At 39.7% G+C, this 18,087-nt stretch overlaps 1 protein-coding gene across 1 annotated transcript in view; it reads right to left on the minus strand.

Moving 5' to 3' along the window:
- Positions 1–18,087, minus strand: part of CSMD1 (CUB and Sushi multiple domains 1) — a 2,292,800-nt gene that overhangs the window by 1,264,159 nt on the left and 1,010,554 nt on the right. The window contains exon 4 of the mRNA XM_019488443.2: positions 9,989–10,183. Coding sequence (XP_019343988.2) covers positions 9,989–10,183 — 195 coding nt within the window. The remainder of the gene's footprint in view (positions 1–9,988; positions 10,184–18,087) is intronic.

An 18,087-nucleotide genomic window follows, 5' to 3' on the forward strand; every position in this document is an offset into this window, starting at 1 on the left:
ATACAAGCTTTAGGGGAAAAAATGTACCACACAGGAAACACTACAGATTCCCTAAGATACGCAAATAAAGATAACCTTGGTGGCGGCATCTTATCAAACTATAGTAGGTATATAAACTATGGTAGGAGGATTCTAACATCCAGGATCCTTTGAGCAATAACATGTAACAAGGCTCTTCATTTCTGGCTGCTTAGTGGGCCTGTGGTAGTCCTCTTTGGGCTACAGACCATTCTGCCCTAATCTCCACACTTCTTTTTTTCTTATTATTCATGTCACCTTTGTAATGCTAAGTGCACAAAATGACCCACTCCAAAAGAGGAACATATCACCTAGTAACTAAACATATGTGAGAAGATTAAGAGCACTTGGGTCATTTCAGAGAATTTCCTTTCCTTTCTTGTAGTAGATGACACCTTAACATGCAGTAATTTTATTGCATCCTGTAGTCAGCAATTTACAGCAAAGGCTGGGTTTTTGTTTTGTTTTGTTTCGTTATCTTCAGAGCTTTATACTACCTTGCATCTTTAATTTTATTTTAAAATAAAATAAAATAAACTTCAGGGCTAGGAGATTCTTATCTCCCATCCTTCGTTCTGAGATCGCAAAGCCAAGGCTGGGAGATATGAATTTCCCAGCCCCCGCTCTGTGATCATGATTGCAAAGCAGAGTCTGGGAGCTCCCTGCTGCTGGGGTAGGGGGACTTTGTCCCTGCCCAGGCTCCAGTGGTGGAACCTGTCCTGACAGCAGGCAGCTCCAGGGGACAGGGAGCAGTTTCCCTTCCTCTGCTGCCTGGTCACCAGTCAGCTGTCTACACGTGGCATGCTGCACAGTAATTGCTCCTGAGTAAAATTTGCTACTTGTATTTACAAGTAGAAAGTTTACTCAGGATTAGAGCATATTATTCTGTAGTAAGCATCTGCACGTGTAGATGCTGATGCTTACTGCTCAGTAATTGGCTCTATTCTTGAGTAAAATATGTGTAGAAATTCTTATTTGCTTATTGAACAGCATTACAACCAGTAGTTGAATCACTTGAGTCTAACCCTTTTAAACTTAAACTTAATTTAGAACCTAGATTCAGCTCATCAAGACAATCCTGCTCAATCTTAATTGACACTATTTACTCCTGATTTGTCAGATTATTAGGATTCATTTTACTTTGATAATGATGTAACATAACTGATAAAAACACAGTTGTGATTTAAATATCATAGAATCCACAGTCAGTTATAGAAAAAAACCCAAAACAACACAAGTCTTTTTTCCCTATACTATGTAACATCAGATCTCTTCCTTGCTCCTTTATCACTAGCAACAGAATAGGTACAGTTAAAAAAACCTTGATTGACATTTTATGAAGCACCAGCAAGTGTCATATTGTAATTTTCAGTCACATTATGTAAGTCTTATCAATTAAAGAATATTGCAGCTTTAGACAGTCTTAAATGAGCCATGGGCACACATTACTTAGTCTGCTTTATTAAAAGTATCACTAAAACAGCTCTTTATTAAGTGGCATTTTTCTATACCTGATTCTTGGGAAACTATTTATTTGTCCCTCACTTATTAAAATATGTAACAGCAGAAAACAGATCAATATAAATCATAACAAATAATTGTTTGTATATATTAGCACTAGGTATTCTAGAAACTGTTAATACATGAAAACAGGCAAAACTACTTCATGAAATTATACATTTAAACTGCCACTTTATAACACCTAATGATATAAATTTAGAAGTAAAATTGTCAGTGCCGACTGACAAATTGTTAAAATTCATACTGTTCAGAAACATCATTGGGTGTTAGAATGATATAAAGTATTACATGTTCATTAGACACATTGATCAGATCTAGACCCAACTGGCAATTAGTTATTTCACCATAAGACTGCTTACTCCCACTTCCAAATCTATAAAAAAGAAATGAAAGACAAAACTGTTTTTGTATGTCTGATACCAAGCTGACCAGTGTTTCTATTTCTATAAAAAATGTTGTCACATTTACTAGGTAACAGTATTTCCTTTGACAGAAAGATGCATGTATAAATTTCAAGTCATATTACAATGAAGAAAATAAGCTGTTAACCAGAAATATTCCTGTTTTCATTTCCAAGCCATGTTTAGATAATGGTTAAAAAAATGGGAAGGAGGGAAAAGGAGTCTTAAAATAATTTAGTATTTTAAGAAAGAGCCTTGCTTAAAGTAAAATAACAACTCTTCCCCCTGCCCCCTCCACCACATGCACTTTTTCCCAATTAATATAGTTTCAAGTAACAATATTAATGTGTTACTTAAAATATTTCAGATAGAAGAAATGTAAAGGACAAAAATATTCCTTGCTGATTTTTTACAAGGGGTAAAATTTTCAAAAGTAACAAAGTAACTCAGAACTAGAGCTGGTCAGGATTATGGTAAAACAGGGTGGTCTGAGCACTAGTTACATTCTATCCAGTGATCTAGAATAACACACTTACTTTTAATATAGGTACTATGGTTCAAATCTGTACATTGCCCAAATTTAGAGGAAGGGCTTGAGGCTATATCCCCCATATCCAGGGTGCCTGTTTTATGCTTTGGGCTAGAGTTTCACGATCCCCCTTTTGCATCTCTCTCCTATTAGAGTTGCTCAACTTCACCTCAATTAAATATACATTATGTCACTTATATATGAAAAGGCGCTTTCTAGATCAAAATTTCAAAAGGACTTGAATGTGTCCAATTATGGGATTTCTCTTGAAAAAGTAAAACATCTTGTGGATGCAAAAACAAATCCCTTTCCAGCTCTACTCAGAATGATAAGTTTTATTACAAGTTAATGGGACCTCTGCTGTAGGAACTAAGTTTCTAAGTCAGCTGTGTCCAAATGAGGGTGGACGTGTGGTATGTGGTGCCACAGACCCCTCTGCAGCATCACATACTGCACATTCAGGCATTCCTTGTGCTGTTACCTTGGGTCAAAAAAACCCTGCAGCTTAAAAAAGTGAGGCAGAGCATGTGTTGGTAGCGCGTGCCACCCAAAAACTGAGCCTGGCCTGCCAGAGTCATGCTCCACCTGCCAGCTAGGCTCCCAGCTGCAGGAATGCTGTGATTGCAGCTCCCTGAGGCCCCCAGGACCCCAGGTAAAGCTGCTGGGGCTAGTTCTCTTGCTGGACCCAGCCTCCCCTACCCCTCCTGGGGTAACCTGCTGTGCACCAGAGGGCATGTGGCCCAGGTGTTCCTTAGCGACAAGTTCCTTCTTGTCCCTGGGGAAACAAACATCCGTGCTCATGTGGACGTAGATGGCATATTCACTTTTGGGGGAAGAACACTAAGAAACAAAATAAAACTAAAACCTCTTTCTACCTGAGACAGGGTTTTGACAAGTTTACATTTGAGGCACTGCAGGAATGGAGCAAGGAGGGATAGGCAATCAGTAGATGCCACAGAGGGACCAGATCCTGAGGATGCCTCTGTCCAGGCCACAGGTTGCTTCTGGTTCACCAAGCTTCCATGAGCCAGATCCGATCTCCTGAAGGGCTGAATTTGCCCTGCAGGCCACTGGGTGCCAACCCCTGCTCCATGTTAGCTACTGGGGCTACAGTGGACTTGTTTGTTTTTTCACTTGTTTTTTTTTTGGGATGTTTTGTTGTGTTTGTTGCAGTTTTTAAATGGGGAAATGTGACTATGCAGCCCCAAAAATGGGTATGGGGCTCTGGAACAAATGTTATCTTTTAAAATCAGACTAGATTACAAGTTGATAGTGCTGCCTCTTGGAAAACTGTTATGTAAGAAGGAAACTTGCCTTAGAAAGACAGCAGGTTATGGATTATTCAGTTCCCTAAATTTCATTAATTAAAACCCTCTCCTACTTTTTATGTCAGTATTTTCACTATAGTACTAAAACATCACTCTACTAAACAGCCTGATAAGACCATGTCTTCTGTTTATATTATCCTACTAGACAGCTGAAGACTATTTTTTCAGTTTCTATAAGGAATCCTAGGCTTCTTCCCAGTGATTTAATAATTAAATTCATTTGAGAATATTGATTCATTTTCAACACTACATTCTTTAACATAGCAATTCTCCACAAAGATGAGGTAGGTGCCTTAATTTTCAAACACAACTTAATTTTCAAAAGCACAGGTTAACGTGTCTCTCTTTATAGCCAAATTAAGAACAGCCCAGATTTTCATACATACCACTTCAATAATAAAGAAGTACAGCCAGTGTCACTAGGGAATCCTTCCCTCTTGAGACATTTCTTCAGGTGACCTATTTCAGGAAGTTCTATAGTTTATTAGATCATCTTATTCCTTTCTGGCACTTCCATAATGCTTCTTCATAAACCTTTCTCTTCTATTACCCCCATTATCTCATCCCTTATAAGTCACTTCTCTCCAAATTTCTATTTCTTGCCCTTTTTCAAAGATACTTTATTTCATAGCCTCCCTCTGCACTATAGATCTGCCCTCATGTCACATTTTTTTCTGCTCTCTGTGCTCCAAATACAGAAGGGGCACAGCCATGACCTGGCCTCTTCTATTTGTTTGTTGGTCATGCCTGTATTACTCAATAAGCATTTACTCTTGTATAACCTGCTTTCTTTCCCTTAAGACACTTATCACTGGTGCTTCCATTCTGACACCTTTGTTCTGAACTCAAACATTGAACAGTTCAGATAATGTTGATAAACACAATAAAAAGGTCTGATGCCTTGTAGACACAATCATCTTTGAAGTTTTGTTTTGAGCCTTCATTTCTCTTGTTTAGTTATATAATTCACAGCCAACAAGATGGCCAGGTTGGGCATTTTCAAACCAAATGATTCCCTCAACACTGAAATATTTTGTGAAAAGATACTGTAAGAATCATCTTTCTTTACAAAGACTTTCCAGGTCCAGAATAGAATTTCTAATAAACATATCCCATTGGCAGACAATAATAATAAACATATCCCCTGCTAGCCCAGGGGTTAAGTAACAGATAATCCAGGTTCAAGTCCTTGACCAGTGAAGTTCAAATCAGGGACCTGAATTTGTTTCTTCTACATTTCAAGTAAGTGCTCCTACTATTGGCTAGGCTATTTGGCTGGGGTACAGGAACTGTGTCCCTTCTCTCTCTAGTTTTCACTTAGGCTTGGCTTTGCCTAAAGCAAAATGTTGAAGTATTAAAAATGTTCATAGGACAGAAAAATCTTGTCTTGATTAACCTTTGGTTGAGCAACAAACATTAGCTAGTAAACCATAGAACCTTTACTACCTCAGGTATCAAGACACCCAAGTTAGTTAAGGATTAGCTAAGTGTGTTAGGATATACACTGATGCAAAAGCTATTCTTCTTTGTAAGAATTGTAAAAAGTAATGACCTTAAGACACTTTTCTTCTGTCCTTGAACTGGAAAAAAAATCGTTGCTTTTTTCCCCCCATCCTCTTTTAAATCTCTGTTGCACCCCCAGAAATAGTAAATGAATCCTTGGTTTAACAACTAGCAGGAAACATCTCAGCATAGGCTCATCATAGATATGGTAATGAAAGTGTATATTTTCCCTGCTGGCTATGAAGACTCTCCAATGAAATGAAGAGGCCAAAATAAATAATTAAAATACATAGCTAACACGTGTATTCATGCATACATGTGCAGACACACAAAGTTAACTAACCCTCAAAAACTGAGAGCTTTTCTTCTGGAGAATTAATTACATGTTTGAGGTAATTCCCTTTTTCAGCTTATATATGTTGAATAACTTGCAACTCTTTTAGGCTAGGTATAGAAGTTCAGGGGGAAAAGGGGGAGAAGGAGGTTAGATCACATTAAAAATGGCCACACAATCTGACTTAGTTCACCCAGGTGTGGACCTTAAACCTAGACCCCTAGTTACGTCGATTTAAGTGTGAACCGTACAGAAATTCTGGGAAGATTAGATCAGTCTAAAAAAACACTAAGGAAATTCTTGTCTGTATAGCTAACCCTACCTGAGGGACTCTATCTTAAATTGGGTTGGACATTTTTAGAACTATCTAACTCCCAAACTTCTGTACAGTTCCCAGTACAGCCCAGGGCTGGCCCCAGCAGTCCCTGGGCTGCACTTTTCATGTTTCATAGATGAGTGCCTTAACTCATTAGGTATAGAATCATAGAAAATTAGATTGGAAGGGACCTCAGGAGGTCATCTAGTCCAACCCCCTCCTCAAAGCAGGACCATCCCCAACTAGATCATCCCAGCCAAAGCTTTGTCTAGCCAAGTTTTGAAAACATCCAAGGAGGAGCTTCCACCACCTCTCTGGGTAACCTGTTCCAGTGTTTTACTACCCTCCTAGTGAGAAAATTCTTCCTAATATCTAACCTAAACTTCCCTTGCTGCAACTTGAGACCATTGCTCCTTGTTCTGTCATCTGTCATCACTGAGACCAGTCTAGCTCCATCCTCTCTCAAACCCCACTTCAGGTAGTTGAAGGCTGCTCTTAACCCCCACAGTTTTCTATCCACTTTACAGTCCGTTTATCCAGGCCATACTTCCTTAGCTTGCCTGTGAGAATTCTGTGGGAAACTGTATCAAAAGCCTTGCTAAAATCAAGGTATACAGTATCCACTGGTCTCCCCGCACCCACAGAACCAGTCCCAAAAGGCAATCAGGTTGGTAAGGCATGACTTGCTAACCTGCCTGAATATCTGTGCTTAGCCTTAATTTTCTTGTTCTCTCAACATACAATGGATGTCTATTCTCCTTCACTGAAAATTCTTCTCTGCTATACGTTTCAGTCACCATTTTAATTCACAAACTTGATTAATTACTGTTCGATCCTTTTGGGCCTTCTTGATATTCCTGCCTGCATCTGTTAATTTGTCTCCTATTCTATTCTCTCTATAACGATTATGTTTCTTTAGTCAACAATGCTTTCTTTCATTTCCCCCATACACACACACTATTAGTTTGTTCACAGTGTGAGGGAAAGCTTACAAATAAACTAACCCAATTTGTGTTCATAATGTTAGCAGTCTCTACTCAAATGAGTAAAGTCAGACAGGATCCTTAACATTATATTAGGTTATTTTTATGTTCTTTTCACATTTCATAAATCAGTGTAGTAAATGTAATACTCTGAAATGTAATTATTTTCTTCATAATTTTATTTTAAAGGAAGTTCAAGATGGAACTGAATCAGTGCTCCTGGTTCTGGGTCTCACAGAGGATTGCTTTAGTGGGGAAAGGGGCAAGAGATACTCTGGGTCTGTGCAGAAGAGAAATGGGAGGGGAGCAAAAATTTAAAGGAGTTAGAGGCCCATCACACAGAAGTTTAAACCTGCAAGCTGAGTTCTATAACATGTCTTCACCAATACTTGATCTCTGTTACAGTTCTTTTCAATTTAGTGTTGTCTAAAATTAAATTCTCCCATCAGCCTTCTTTTCTCTAGACTAAACAATCCCAGTTCCCTCAATCTTTCCTCACAAGTCATGTCCCTCAGCCCCCTCACCTTTTTTCTTGCCCTCCTCTGGACTGTCTCCAATTTGTCCACATCCTTTCTGTAGCGGGGGCCCAAAACTGAACACAGTACTACAGATGTAGCCTCACCAGTGCTGAATAGAGGGGAAGAATCACTTTCCTTGACCTACTGGCAACACATCTTTCAATGCAGCCCAGTATGCCATTAGCCTTCTTGGCAACAAGGGCACACTACTGGCTCATATTTAGCTTATTGTCCACTGTAACACCCAGGTCCTTTTCTGTAGAGCTGCTGCCCAGTGAGTCAGCCCCCAGCATGTAGTGGTGCATGGGATTGTTCAGTCCTAAGTGCAGGACTTTGCACTGGTCCTTGTTGAACCTCATGAGATTTCTTTTGGTCTAATTCTCCAATTTGTCTAGGTCACTGAATCCTAGCCATAACCTTCAACGTCTCTACTAATCCCCCCAGCTTGGTGTCATCTGAAAAACTTTCTGAGAGTGCCATCTTCTAGGTTGTTGATGAAGACATTGAACAAAACTGGCCCCAGGACCAACCCCTGGGGCACTCTACTTGATACTGGCTGCCAATTAGACATCAAGCCATTGATTACTACCCTCGTTGCTACTACACAGTAGCGGCAATGTCATGGTTAGTGCCCGCTGACACTACATTGCTGTAGCGATAAACAACATCACGATAGCTTGTCGCTACAGCAGCGTAGTGTCTCATGTAGATGCGACCAGAGGATACATCCAGTTGTGCTTTTTACTGCAGAGTAGACTAATTATCTCCACAGTAAAGCACTGCAATCTACACATGCACCAGTATTAGGGAACAGTAAATTAATTAACTCTGCCATAAATTGATGGATTTATTGCACTTAAACACAAGTGTGAACGCTGATCATGGGTATAAATTGTGCCCAGTCAACCCAAACAGCCAGGGGCCTACTCAACCCTGGCTCAAATTGCTGCTTTCCTGGGCACACGTGTAGACAGTGCACCTGGGAGCAGTTTTCTCTAACTTAAATGGCTCTGGAGTTTATTGCCTTGCATTAATTGTTCATGTTGATGCACACAGTGTGTAAAAGGGAGGAAGCTATTTATTTCAGTTTAACTGTAAGATACTATCCCACCTGACTGCTATGACTTTATTTAAAATTAGTCATAAAAAGAAAATCCAATACAATATAAAACTATGAAAATGGTCTGGTGTTATCAAGGAGAAAGACTTTATCCAAGGTGGCAGAGCATACTCTTTGCAGACTGAACCCCACAATCAAAGGGGATCTAAACCTTGAAAATGCTGATTTGGGGTGCAGAGAGATAAAGCTGCCTAGTCATTGCCACTGAGAAAGAGCAGGCATTCAAGGAGCTAGATAGAAAAAAACTGTAGCATAACAGCCTGGTCCTCCCGTCTAAGAAAACCAGTTTGAGTCACTTTTTTGCCAGTGAGATAGAGTTTGTGTAAGGCTTTGCATGGTTTTAGGAAAGATTTAAAGCTTCAACTGAGTTTTCATTAGATAGGGCGCAGTCTACTCTATGGCTGACAGAAGCCCACACTTAATTTCCTGAAGTTAAAGTTAGTTGAATATACAAGTTCTACTGATATTCTCCCATACTTAAAAAGGGGAATGTAATCAACAGATTTATCTCCTTGCTTTCAGTTTAAGAAAGCATGAGTCACTTTAAGAATGTGTACTGAGTTCCCTTACTTCTCCATATTTTTTCTTTATTATTAAAGTAAAAGAGAGTTTTTATCCTTTTTATGTATTAAATATAATGGGGGAAACAATTGTAAGATTTTTACATTGTGGAGCTAGATTATAAAAGCCTTTATCAAAGGAAGCCTTGACAAAAACGAATTCATAAAGGAGGGCATTGGATTGAGAATTTATGCTTCTATTACCCAGGTATGACAGAGACACTGGTCAGTATTTGCCAGCTGTTGCTGCAAGTGAATATAACCATAGACATAATCCAATTTAAATGACAAGAAGCTGATGAATCTCAGATTCCACTTTGTGTGAACTGCTGGAAATCATCATTTTAAAATCTGCTTACTGAACTGAGTAGGTTTAGACCTTAGATAAAACAGTGATGGTTTACTAATATTAAGAAGCAATTGCCAGTAACACTGAGGGTAGGTACAGACTTTCTAAAAGCCTGAAGTGGAATAAAGTTATACAGTTATTTTAACTTTATTTAAAATAAATAAAGTTATGCAGTTTCCTGTAGGCAGAGTAGTTTACATTGGTAGCCAACAGAACACACATTTGTCCTTTCCGGGGTGGTGGTATCTTAGACTGCGTTCTCCCATTTTTAAGCCAAAATATATGTGCTAAACTTCTGTTCTGTTATGGGTATAGACCAGCTTCCAATCACTTACACCAGAAAAGGTGTAATGTCTGTACCTGGCCCCAGATAACAGGTTGAACCAAATACTTCAGCATTATCTATAAACATTCTAAAATAATATCACTGTCTGGGTTTTCTCAACATCTTATACAGTCCTCTAACACTAATAGTAATGAATTTTCTCCATTAATTCTTATTTTTTACCTCTGCAAAATGGAGCTGGAAAATCCCATGATGCACCATTTCCAGGACTCACAATACACGTTAGCATAGCATGGCCCTCCAGGATGTAGCCTGATACACAGCTGTATCTAATTTTGTCTCCAATGTTGAACCTAGTTCCATGAAGTACTCCTTTGGGTATTTCTCCTGGGTTTCCACAAGTGTGGCTAGGTAGCACTGTTGAAAGAAGAGAACAGGAAAAAAAAATACTATTAACCCTTGAGAAAAGAAATATCTTGCATTATTTTTTAATCAATATTTATAGAATCATTGTTAGACACCTACTTTCATTTTAGTTTTCTATGTCTAATATCAAGAATGTGTACCTGGACTATGGAATACATTTTAACAACTAGTAAGATTTACCTTTTCATCACTTTCACACGTGATTTCTGAACCCAGTCCTTTGATTTAACATTCCATCAATACTTCACATTCCCATCAACTCAAAACCAAATGGCATTATGCTTTTTAAATCTAGCTATTTCTACTGCAAGATGAAAGAAAGAAAAATGGTCTTATGCAAATATTCCAGGTCCTTTTAGATACTATTATAAAAGGATCCAAATGTATACACAGTTTTTTTTCAATCTTATGCACTTCTTAAAAAATAGATTCTATCTGATTTGTCTGAGTAAAGGCTTGATCACCATTTGTCCCTATTTAGATGATTTTCAGTTTAGATAAATGTAAAGTTTTAACATTTAAAATATAAGAATTAATTAAAATACTCTACAGTAACAAAATTGCCCTTTCATTCTAGGAGTAGACAGAAAATTTAAGGAGTTTAACTATGGAAAACTGAGGTTAGACAGGGCAAGTGAACAGATTTCTTGCGTTTTGGGCAAAAAAAAAAAAAAAAAAATCTTTAATGTTTGTAAGCAGATATACCAGATTACCTAAAATACACAATACGTATATAGTACTCTTCAACTTAAAAACATCCAAAATGACAGATGTTTGTTTTCCACTTGGCTTGGTGATCTAGGACTTGTAATAATATCGAGGTGTTTTGTTTTGTTGGCACAGTGAAAGAGAGCATGTATGAGAAACAGTAATAGCAGTACCTAGAGTACTGTCCATTCAAATATATGAAACAGAGACAAAGTAAATACATTCAACAACGGAGATCAAGGAATTTGAGACTAATTCAGGCATTGCTTCTGAATCCCTGTTTGGTCACGGACAAATCATTTAACCTCTGTCTCCTCCCTCTATGTTGCTCCGTTTATAAAATAAAGAAACGAATACTTACTACTCTCTCACGGGCTTTGAGAGGATTAATTAGTTAATATTTGTACAACACTTTTGGGGATGTAAAGCACTATATCAATGCTAATTAGGTCCCAGGCATCAGACAAGTGTATTTATTGGATTTACATCCTTAGTGGTTCATCAGTAGAACACTTAGCAGCACTGGCATTGAAATAGGTTTAAACTTAAGTGTAATTATGACTATCAGAACATTTAAAGGAATTTTACATTAAAGGCCCACACATAAAACAACATACTGGTTTCTATAAATCAAAACAATAATTGTGTTTACATAACTCTTTTCACCAGAAGATCTCAAACCTTAAGTATGGCTTATAAGACATAACAATCCTTGCGAGTTAGGCAAGTTTGTAGCTGTTTTAGAACCAATTTAAAGTACAAAGAGGTTATAAGATTATTTAGTTAGCTCAGAGAATAAGTGGTAAGGCTGGGGACACAACCAAGACCTCCTTTTTTCTGCTTGAATCTACAACCAAAAGGGCTAGAAAATGTCGCTGGTTCCAAAGTGAAACTTGATCTTTCTCATGGGGGAAAAATATTGTGAGACAGCTTCATGTTAGTAAATTCCATAGAATTTTGGGATGTTTAGCTTCTGATTATCTGCAGCCGGGGTGTCAAACATATCGCCCGAGGGCCAAATCTGGCCTGTGAAGCCATATGATCTAGCCCGGGGTCTCAGAATGACCCTGAAGCTATATGCAGCAAACAGCACATCTGGCATGTGGGCTGGATCTGGTGCTGTATCTGGCACCCTGCCAGAGCAGCCTTGAGGTTTTGTCCCACTCCAGCCTCACCGGGCCAACAAGGCTTGATGAATTTGACACACCTATTCCACAGAAATCAGATATAAAAACCATTTTATTTATGTATACATATAACAGTGCAGAAGCGATACACTTCACATAAATGCAAAACAGTATCATTCTCTGTGAGTTTATTAATTGATGGTAAATATAAACATTAATGAACTCCAATTCACAAAGTGGGCAACATAATTTATGTAAATATATTACATATTTATAGGCAATTTCTTAATTGTATGAGTCACATTGTTAGGATCAAAACTGACAACAGTATGATTTTTATTAGAAAGATGTTATTAAAAGCAATGCAGTTTTATTCTAAGTCATACGTCAAATGTGTAGCAGTCCCTTTCTTTATTTCAAGGACACTCATTACATGGCTTATATACAGTGTGAGACCTGAACATTGATGCAGGAGTCCATCTCTACTCATTTTTTTTAACTTTACACAGCCCTATAAATATGATAAATCTGCTTCCAACAGTATAATTCCCTTTCCACACAGGTTTTTCTGAATGATGTGCCATGAGAAAAAAGAACTCCCCTACCATTTATCTCCCCCAGGCCCACCCCCACACATACAGTAATCACATGAATTCTGAAAAACATCATTCTGAAGGAAAGAGGTATCATAGCAAATCTACACCTCTCAAATAGAAGATGACTGGAGGGAGCAAACAGCTGTCAAAAATCACACTGCACCAATCCAGTCGGCCATCCACATAAAGAAACTGTCCTACAGTGCCACTTTTATGAGATTTTCCTCTCACTACCTCTGTCAAGAACCACTAGAAATAATGGAGCTTGACTCCTTGAGGTTACCAACATTTTGCAACAACTTACTGAAAAACAGAAAAAAGATGAGTGATCTAAGACTAACAACCATGCTCAATAAACTATGCCATAGTTCACAAGATACCATCACTTGTCAAAATAAAGAACTATATGACAGGATTATATTATTTATGAGCTTTTCTAAAATTTTCAAAGTAAATTGGTGTTCAGCTGCACAGGTCCCTTCTGTGGTATCTACCATTTCTAGTTGTGCATCTAAAAAGATTTAATAGGCTGGAGCATGCAATCAATTGAATGCCTTTTGACCAAAGTTATCACATATAAAGGTCAAATATATCCTTCAGACTTGGACTTGAATACAGAAGTTTTCTTGTGAGGATAGTGTCCTCAGTAAAAAGCTATTCTACTGAAGTGTTAATGAGTCCACACAAGAAACACAGTTCTTAATAAAATTCACAAACCCTGAAGTCCCTTTCCTAAGGAGCTAATAAAAAGCAGCAGGCTTCTGGTCTCAGATGCTTTTCATTTATCAAAACCCTTGTTTATCTTTAGCAATGTGACTTCCACAACGGGGACCATGAGGTCATACTACATTGAAGATAAGGGCTTTCACAAATGGAGGAGACCTATCATAGTTCTTAAATTTGTACATCCTACCTTCATTCAAGAGAGGCAGCTGTACCTGGTAAGTTCAAATGTAAAAATTTATGCTACCAAGGAAAAAAAATAGTGCAATCTGTCACTTCTAAAAATAGCATCAGTAGTTATAACAAACTGAAATACATTTAAAATGACCAGCCAAAATAGCCAAATAGCCCATACATTTATGTACTCTATATTAACATTGAAGCTAGCCTCAGTCAGTTGACTACGGTGATTTTTCTTCCTTAGCAGCATAACTTTTGCATGATTATGTTGGATCCTGGAGCCCACAAGCTAGATGAAGATCCTGGAACCTCTCATCTCTCCAGACCACAGTTCCATGTGGGAAAAAAGGTGCAATAATTTAGTGCATTATTTACACCTCAAGAGATATTGGCATGTTGTTACCATATTGTATCTCTTTCTTGAGCAAGGTTTGGCTCTTCCAAGCTGAAAACTGAATCAGTCATGATGTTCATAGGGAGATCTTTCAGCAAAAGTTCCAGAAATTCAGTAAATGCATATAGTCACAATTTAGTGACTTAGTAGTAAGTGTGAGAGGGCCATCCCAGGGCCAGTCACAATATTGCCGCCCACTTGTCTAGGGTAGTCCACCCTGACTCACCTGCCGTGCTGTGATGCAACAAAGCCTCATGGAAAAAAATGTGGAAGGCTGCCCATTTTGTTCCCTGATGCCAAGCGCATAATACATGGCTCCAGCCTTCCCTTTACCGTGTCCCATGCCTTGCAAATGGCATCCAAACTGGCTTCCAACTCTTCTGGCCCCAATGCTGGGCCACAACAAGCCACTGGTCCTAATTTGGCCTTAGACATCTTCAGATATACCTTGGCGTGGCCTCTGGTCCAACATGGCCTCAGGTGTCCTTAGACGTGCCTGGGCCACATGTCCCTTCACTGGGGCCACTGCTTCACCTGCTCACTGGGGCTTCTGGGCCTTACATCCCTTGGGCCTCAGGTATCTGTCAATGTGCCTGTACTCCACTCTTAGCCTTCAGCCCACTCAGACCCCAGGCATCTGTTAACATATCTGGACCCATAATTTGACCTACTCAGGCCTCAGGTGTCTGTCAATATGCCTGAGCCTAACTCTCACTCAGGCCTTCCACTAGGCCTCACTTGTTGGACCTCAGACCCTCCTGGCCCATGTGTTGTCCCCCAACCCTCACTCTTTGGGCCTTGGGCCCTCCTGGCCCCTGTGCTTTTGCCAAAGCCTGGTGCTTTTTGTCAGGGTGTGCTTCCCTAGTCTTTCCTTTCCACAGAGTCACCCACAAGGCAGTGGGGCTGAGGATTTCTGGTGCCACATCCTCCCCTTTCACTAGGGAGGCACAGGTATGGCATTTCCTGGAGACTGCCCCCCCACAGGCACCCCCCACCCCCATCCAACCCCAGCAGGGTGTAGTTTTAGGTCATTCCTCAGGACCAATGCAGACCTACCTGCCGTAGTCTTTCTTCCTTTCACTGGGCTCCTCAATGTTCCTCCTGGGCTTTTGGCTACCACCTCCATCTCGCACCCTACCTCTCAGTCACAGGTCCCATCTCTCTCAGGCCCCTTATAGGATACCTCCTATCAGGAGGCTGATCTTCAGCCTCCTTCATACCAGCCTGCTTTCTGGCTTACCTCTGATCCTCTCTCAGCAGTGCCTCCCCCCCCCCCCCCCCCCATTGAGGAAGCTTTGGCCTCTTTTAGGCTCTGGCCACACCTCTGGACCAGTCAGAGTGCCAGCAACTCTCCACAGCCTTGGCCTGTTCTTGAAGTGGGCATACCTGCCCTTTGGCCTGTAAACCCTGGCCCCCTTGCATTGACCAGTCAAGGTCCCACGGGATCAGTCTAGCAGCAGCTGAACTTCCTACTCAGCAGGAGTCTCCCCTGGGCCCCACCATAAAGCCGTCAACTCACACTGGGCTTGCGTAGAGCCCCAGAGATCTTATATCTGGCTGCCCTTTACTGAACTGGACTGACCTGAGCCCCTGGCCTCACCATCAGTTCTACTCAGGGGCTAACCTTACCCCTCAGTAGGTCTATAACCTCTAAGCCCCTTTCCTAGGCTGGCCTGTCTCCTCTAGGCCCTTGTGTGCCCCTCCTCTTTTATATGTCCTGGCCCATTGCTCAGGCCCCCATGCATACCATTGCTCTCACTAGGCTGACCTCTTCACAGCTCTAGGCCTATAGCCACTTCCTCAGGGCTTGGGACTGCCACTGGGTCCCTAGGAACCTCCTTTTTTCCCCATAATTCCTACCCTGACCTCCAGATGTTCTGGAAGTAGACTTCTCCAACTGGGTGACATTACTCCAGCAGCTTCCCTGTAGCAACTGCCAGTTCTGCTTCTCAGGGCCTGGTCTTACACCCAGAGTGCCCAGCCCTTCCCCAATCAGGCAGCCTCCTGGGTACCATGTGACCACCTGATTGACTCTGCTGTCACCTGCAGGCTTCTTCACAGCCTGCTGAAGCCCTTAAGGTGTCAGTCACCCAAAGGTGCTTTGCCACAATTAACCATTTATACCAAGCTTTTAATTACTATTTAACTGATTAGAATGCATGTTCCATTACATCGTTTTCCAAGGGGAAAATGAAAATACTATGTTACAATAAAACAATATGAATGTTCATTATTAGGCAGTGACAAAAGGCTACTCTACAAAAATACCACCAACCCATGCACACACACAGTCAGCCACATTTCATTAAACTTACTCATTTGAAAGCTAGGTCCCAGGTAACCTGTGGTGGACTGGTTAATTACACTGTCTATTTGATAAACTCTGAAGTTTAAGGAAACTAAACTCCAGATGCTCGCATAACATAGACCACTTCAAACATGAACTAATAGAATACTAAGTGTGATGGCACTTTTTCCATGCCCTGCAGCTGAGTTTTGTGCTTTCATCAGTAGCGAAGTTTTCTGCATTTTAAACCCCTATTTATTATGTTTGCCAACCCTATTTATTATGTTTGCCAACTTGTTATTTTTATGAGACTGGCCTACTTTCCTTACTAACTCATTTAGGACACTCATGTTTTCACCACACCAAAAGGAGGATCACCAAAAGTTCAGCAACATCGAACTTTGTTATCCTCTGTACTTTGATTTTGAATTGCCTACATGTCTATTCTTTATTTGTACTCGCATCAGGGGCAGAAGTCTGCTTAATAGAGCATCCTGTTTTGGTAGGACTGTTTCAGAATTGCTATCTATTTATGTTCAAGAAGGCAAGGTCAGAAGAAAAATATGCCATGTACTTGAAGAAAATGGCAGTGAGGCTTGTGGTAGTCCAATTCCCACTTATTTGAATGGAAATTGGGCATCTAATCCTTTTAAAGGGCTTTCAAAATCTCACTTGTAACCTTCAGAATAAAAACTGCTCAAGTGTTGCTGAACATGTCAGACATATACATGTAAACACTCCCTGATATCTGTCATTCTTGATGGGCAATTAGTTAGTAGTAGTAGTAGTAGTAGTAGTAGTAGTAGTAATAAATACTGTGAGGAGCAAGCACTGGATTGTATCTTCAAAAACAAAGGAAGGACAGAAAAGGAGAAATACAAGGTGAAGCAATACCAAGAAAAGCAATTTTCACCTTGCTCTGTCAACATCATAAAACAAATAAAAGTATTATACTGACAAAGAATAAAAAGGTAAACCATTTTAGATTTGAGTGACTAACACAGAGATATGCCTCCTCTATTTTGCTGCACAGAATAGCTCAGAGATAGCTACGAAGAGAGCTGGAACAATAGGATCTCTCACAATACTAGCCCCTGTACAAGTGGATTACAAAACCAGGAGGGGTGTCCATTTGACAGCACTAACTGCAGCCAGAAGCAGATGTGGCTGCAGTTGTGCCCAAAGCACCCTAAAAAAGGATAAACTTTCTGTCCTACAGAGGCAAACCCAGCTCTACAGGCTTGTCACAGGAGACAAAGTTTTAAGTCTACAGTTAAGATGACTGGACCCTAAACAACAAAAAAACCCCAACTTTAATCCAGTGAAACTGCAAATACTTATCCTCTGAAGTGACCTACTGGAATAGAAGACCCTCTGTTTCTGCAATCAGAAAAAGAACCATCTAACACAATAGCCCAGCAAGAAATGTAACTCTCTCAGGTTGTGAATACAGAGACTGCTTCCAATTGAGACTTCTGTTTTGTAACATGTGACTTTTAGATCTGATCCAAAAATAAAAGGAAACATATTTAGAAAATTTAGAAGTCTTCTTTTCCCCACATGGATTCTGTGGGTTGCTTTTTCAAAATTTGACAATGCCATCATCATTTTTCAACTGTTTCCATTTCTTTTCAAATGTTCAAAAAGTTAGTGTGCCAAAAGTAAAAGAAAATAAATAAACAAAAAGGGAGAAACCCAAACATTATTCATTTTTTATTATTTTTAGTGATGTAGAGGATAAAGAAAGAAAGACAAAGGAGAAAAGATAGAAAAAAGGCAGATAGAAAGATAGAAAATTTTGGAAGGCTGAAAACTATGCAAGAATTCCTATATTTAAAAATTGGCATTTTTAAAATCAAAAGTTGAATAAAAACCTGTTT

The sequence above is a fragment of the Alligator mississippiensis genome, chromosome 1 (assembly GCF_030867095.1).
Source record: "Alligator mississippiensis isolate rAllMis1 chromosome 1, rAllMis1, whole genome shotgun sequence".
NCBI lineage: Eukaryota > Metazoa > Chordata > Crocodylia > Alligatoridae > Alligator > Alligator mississippiensis.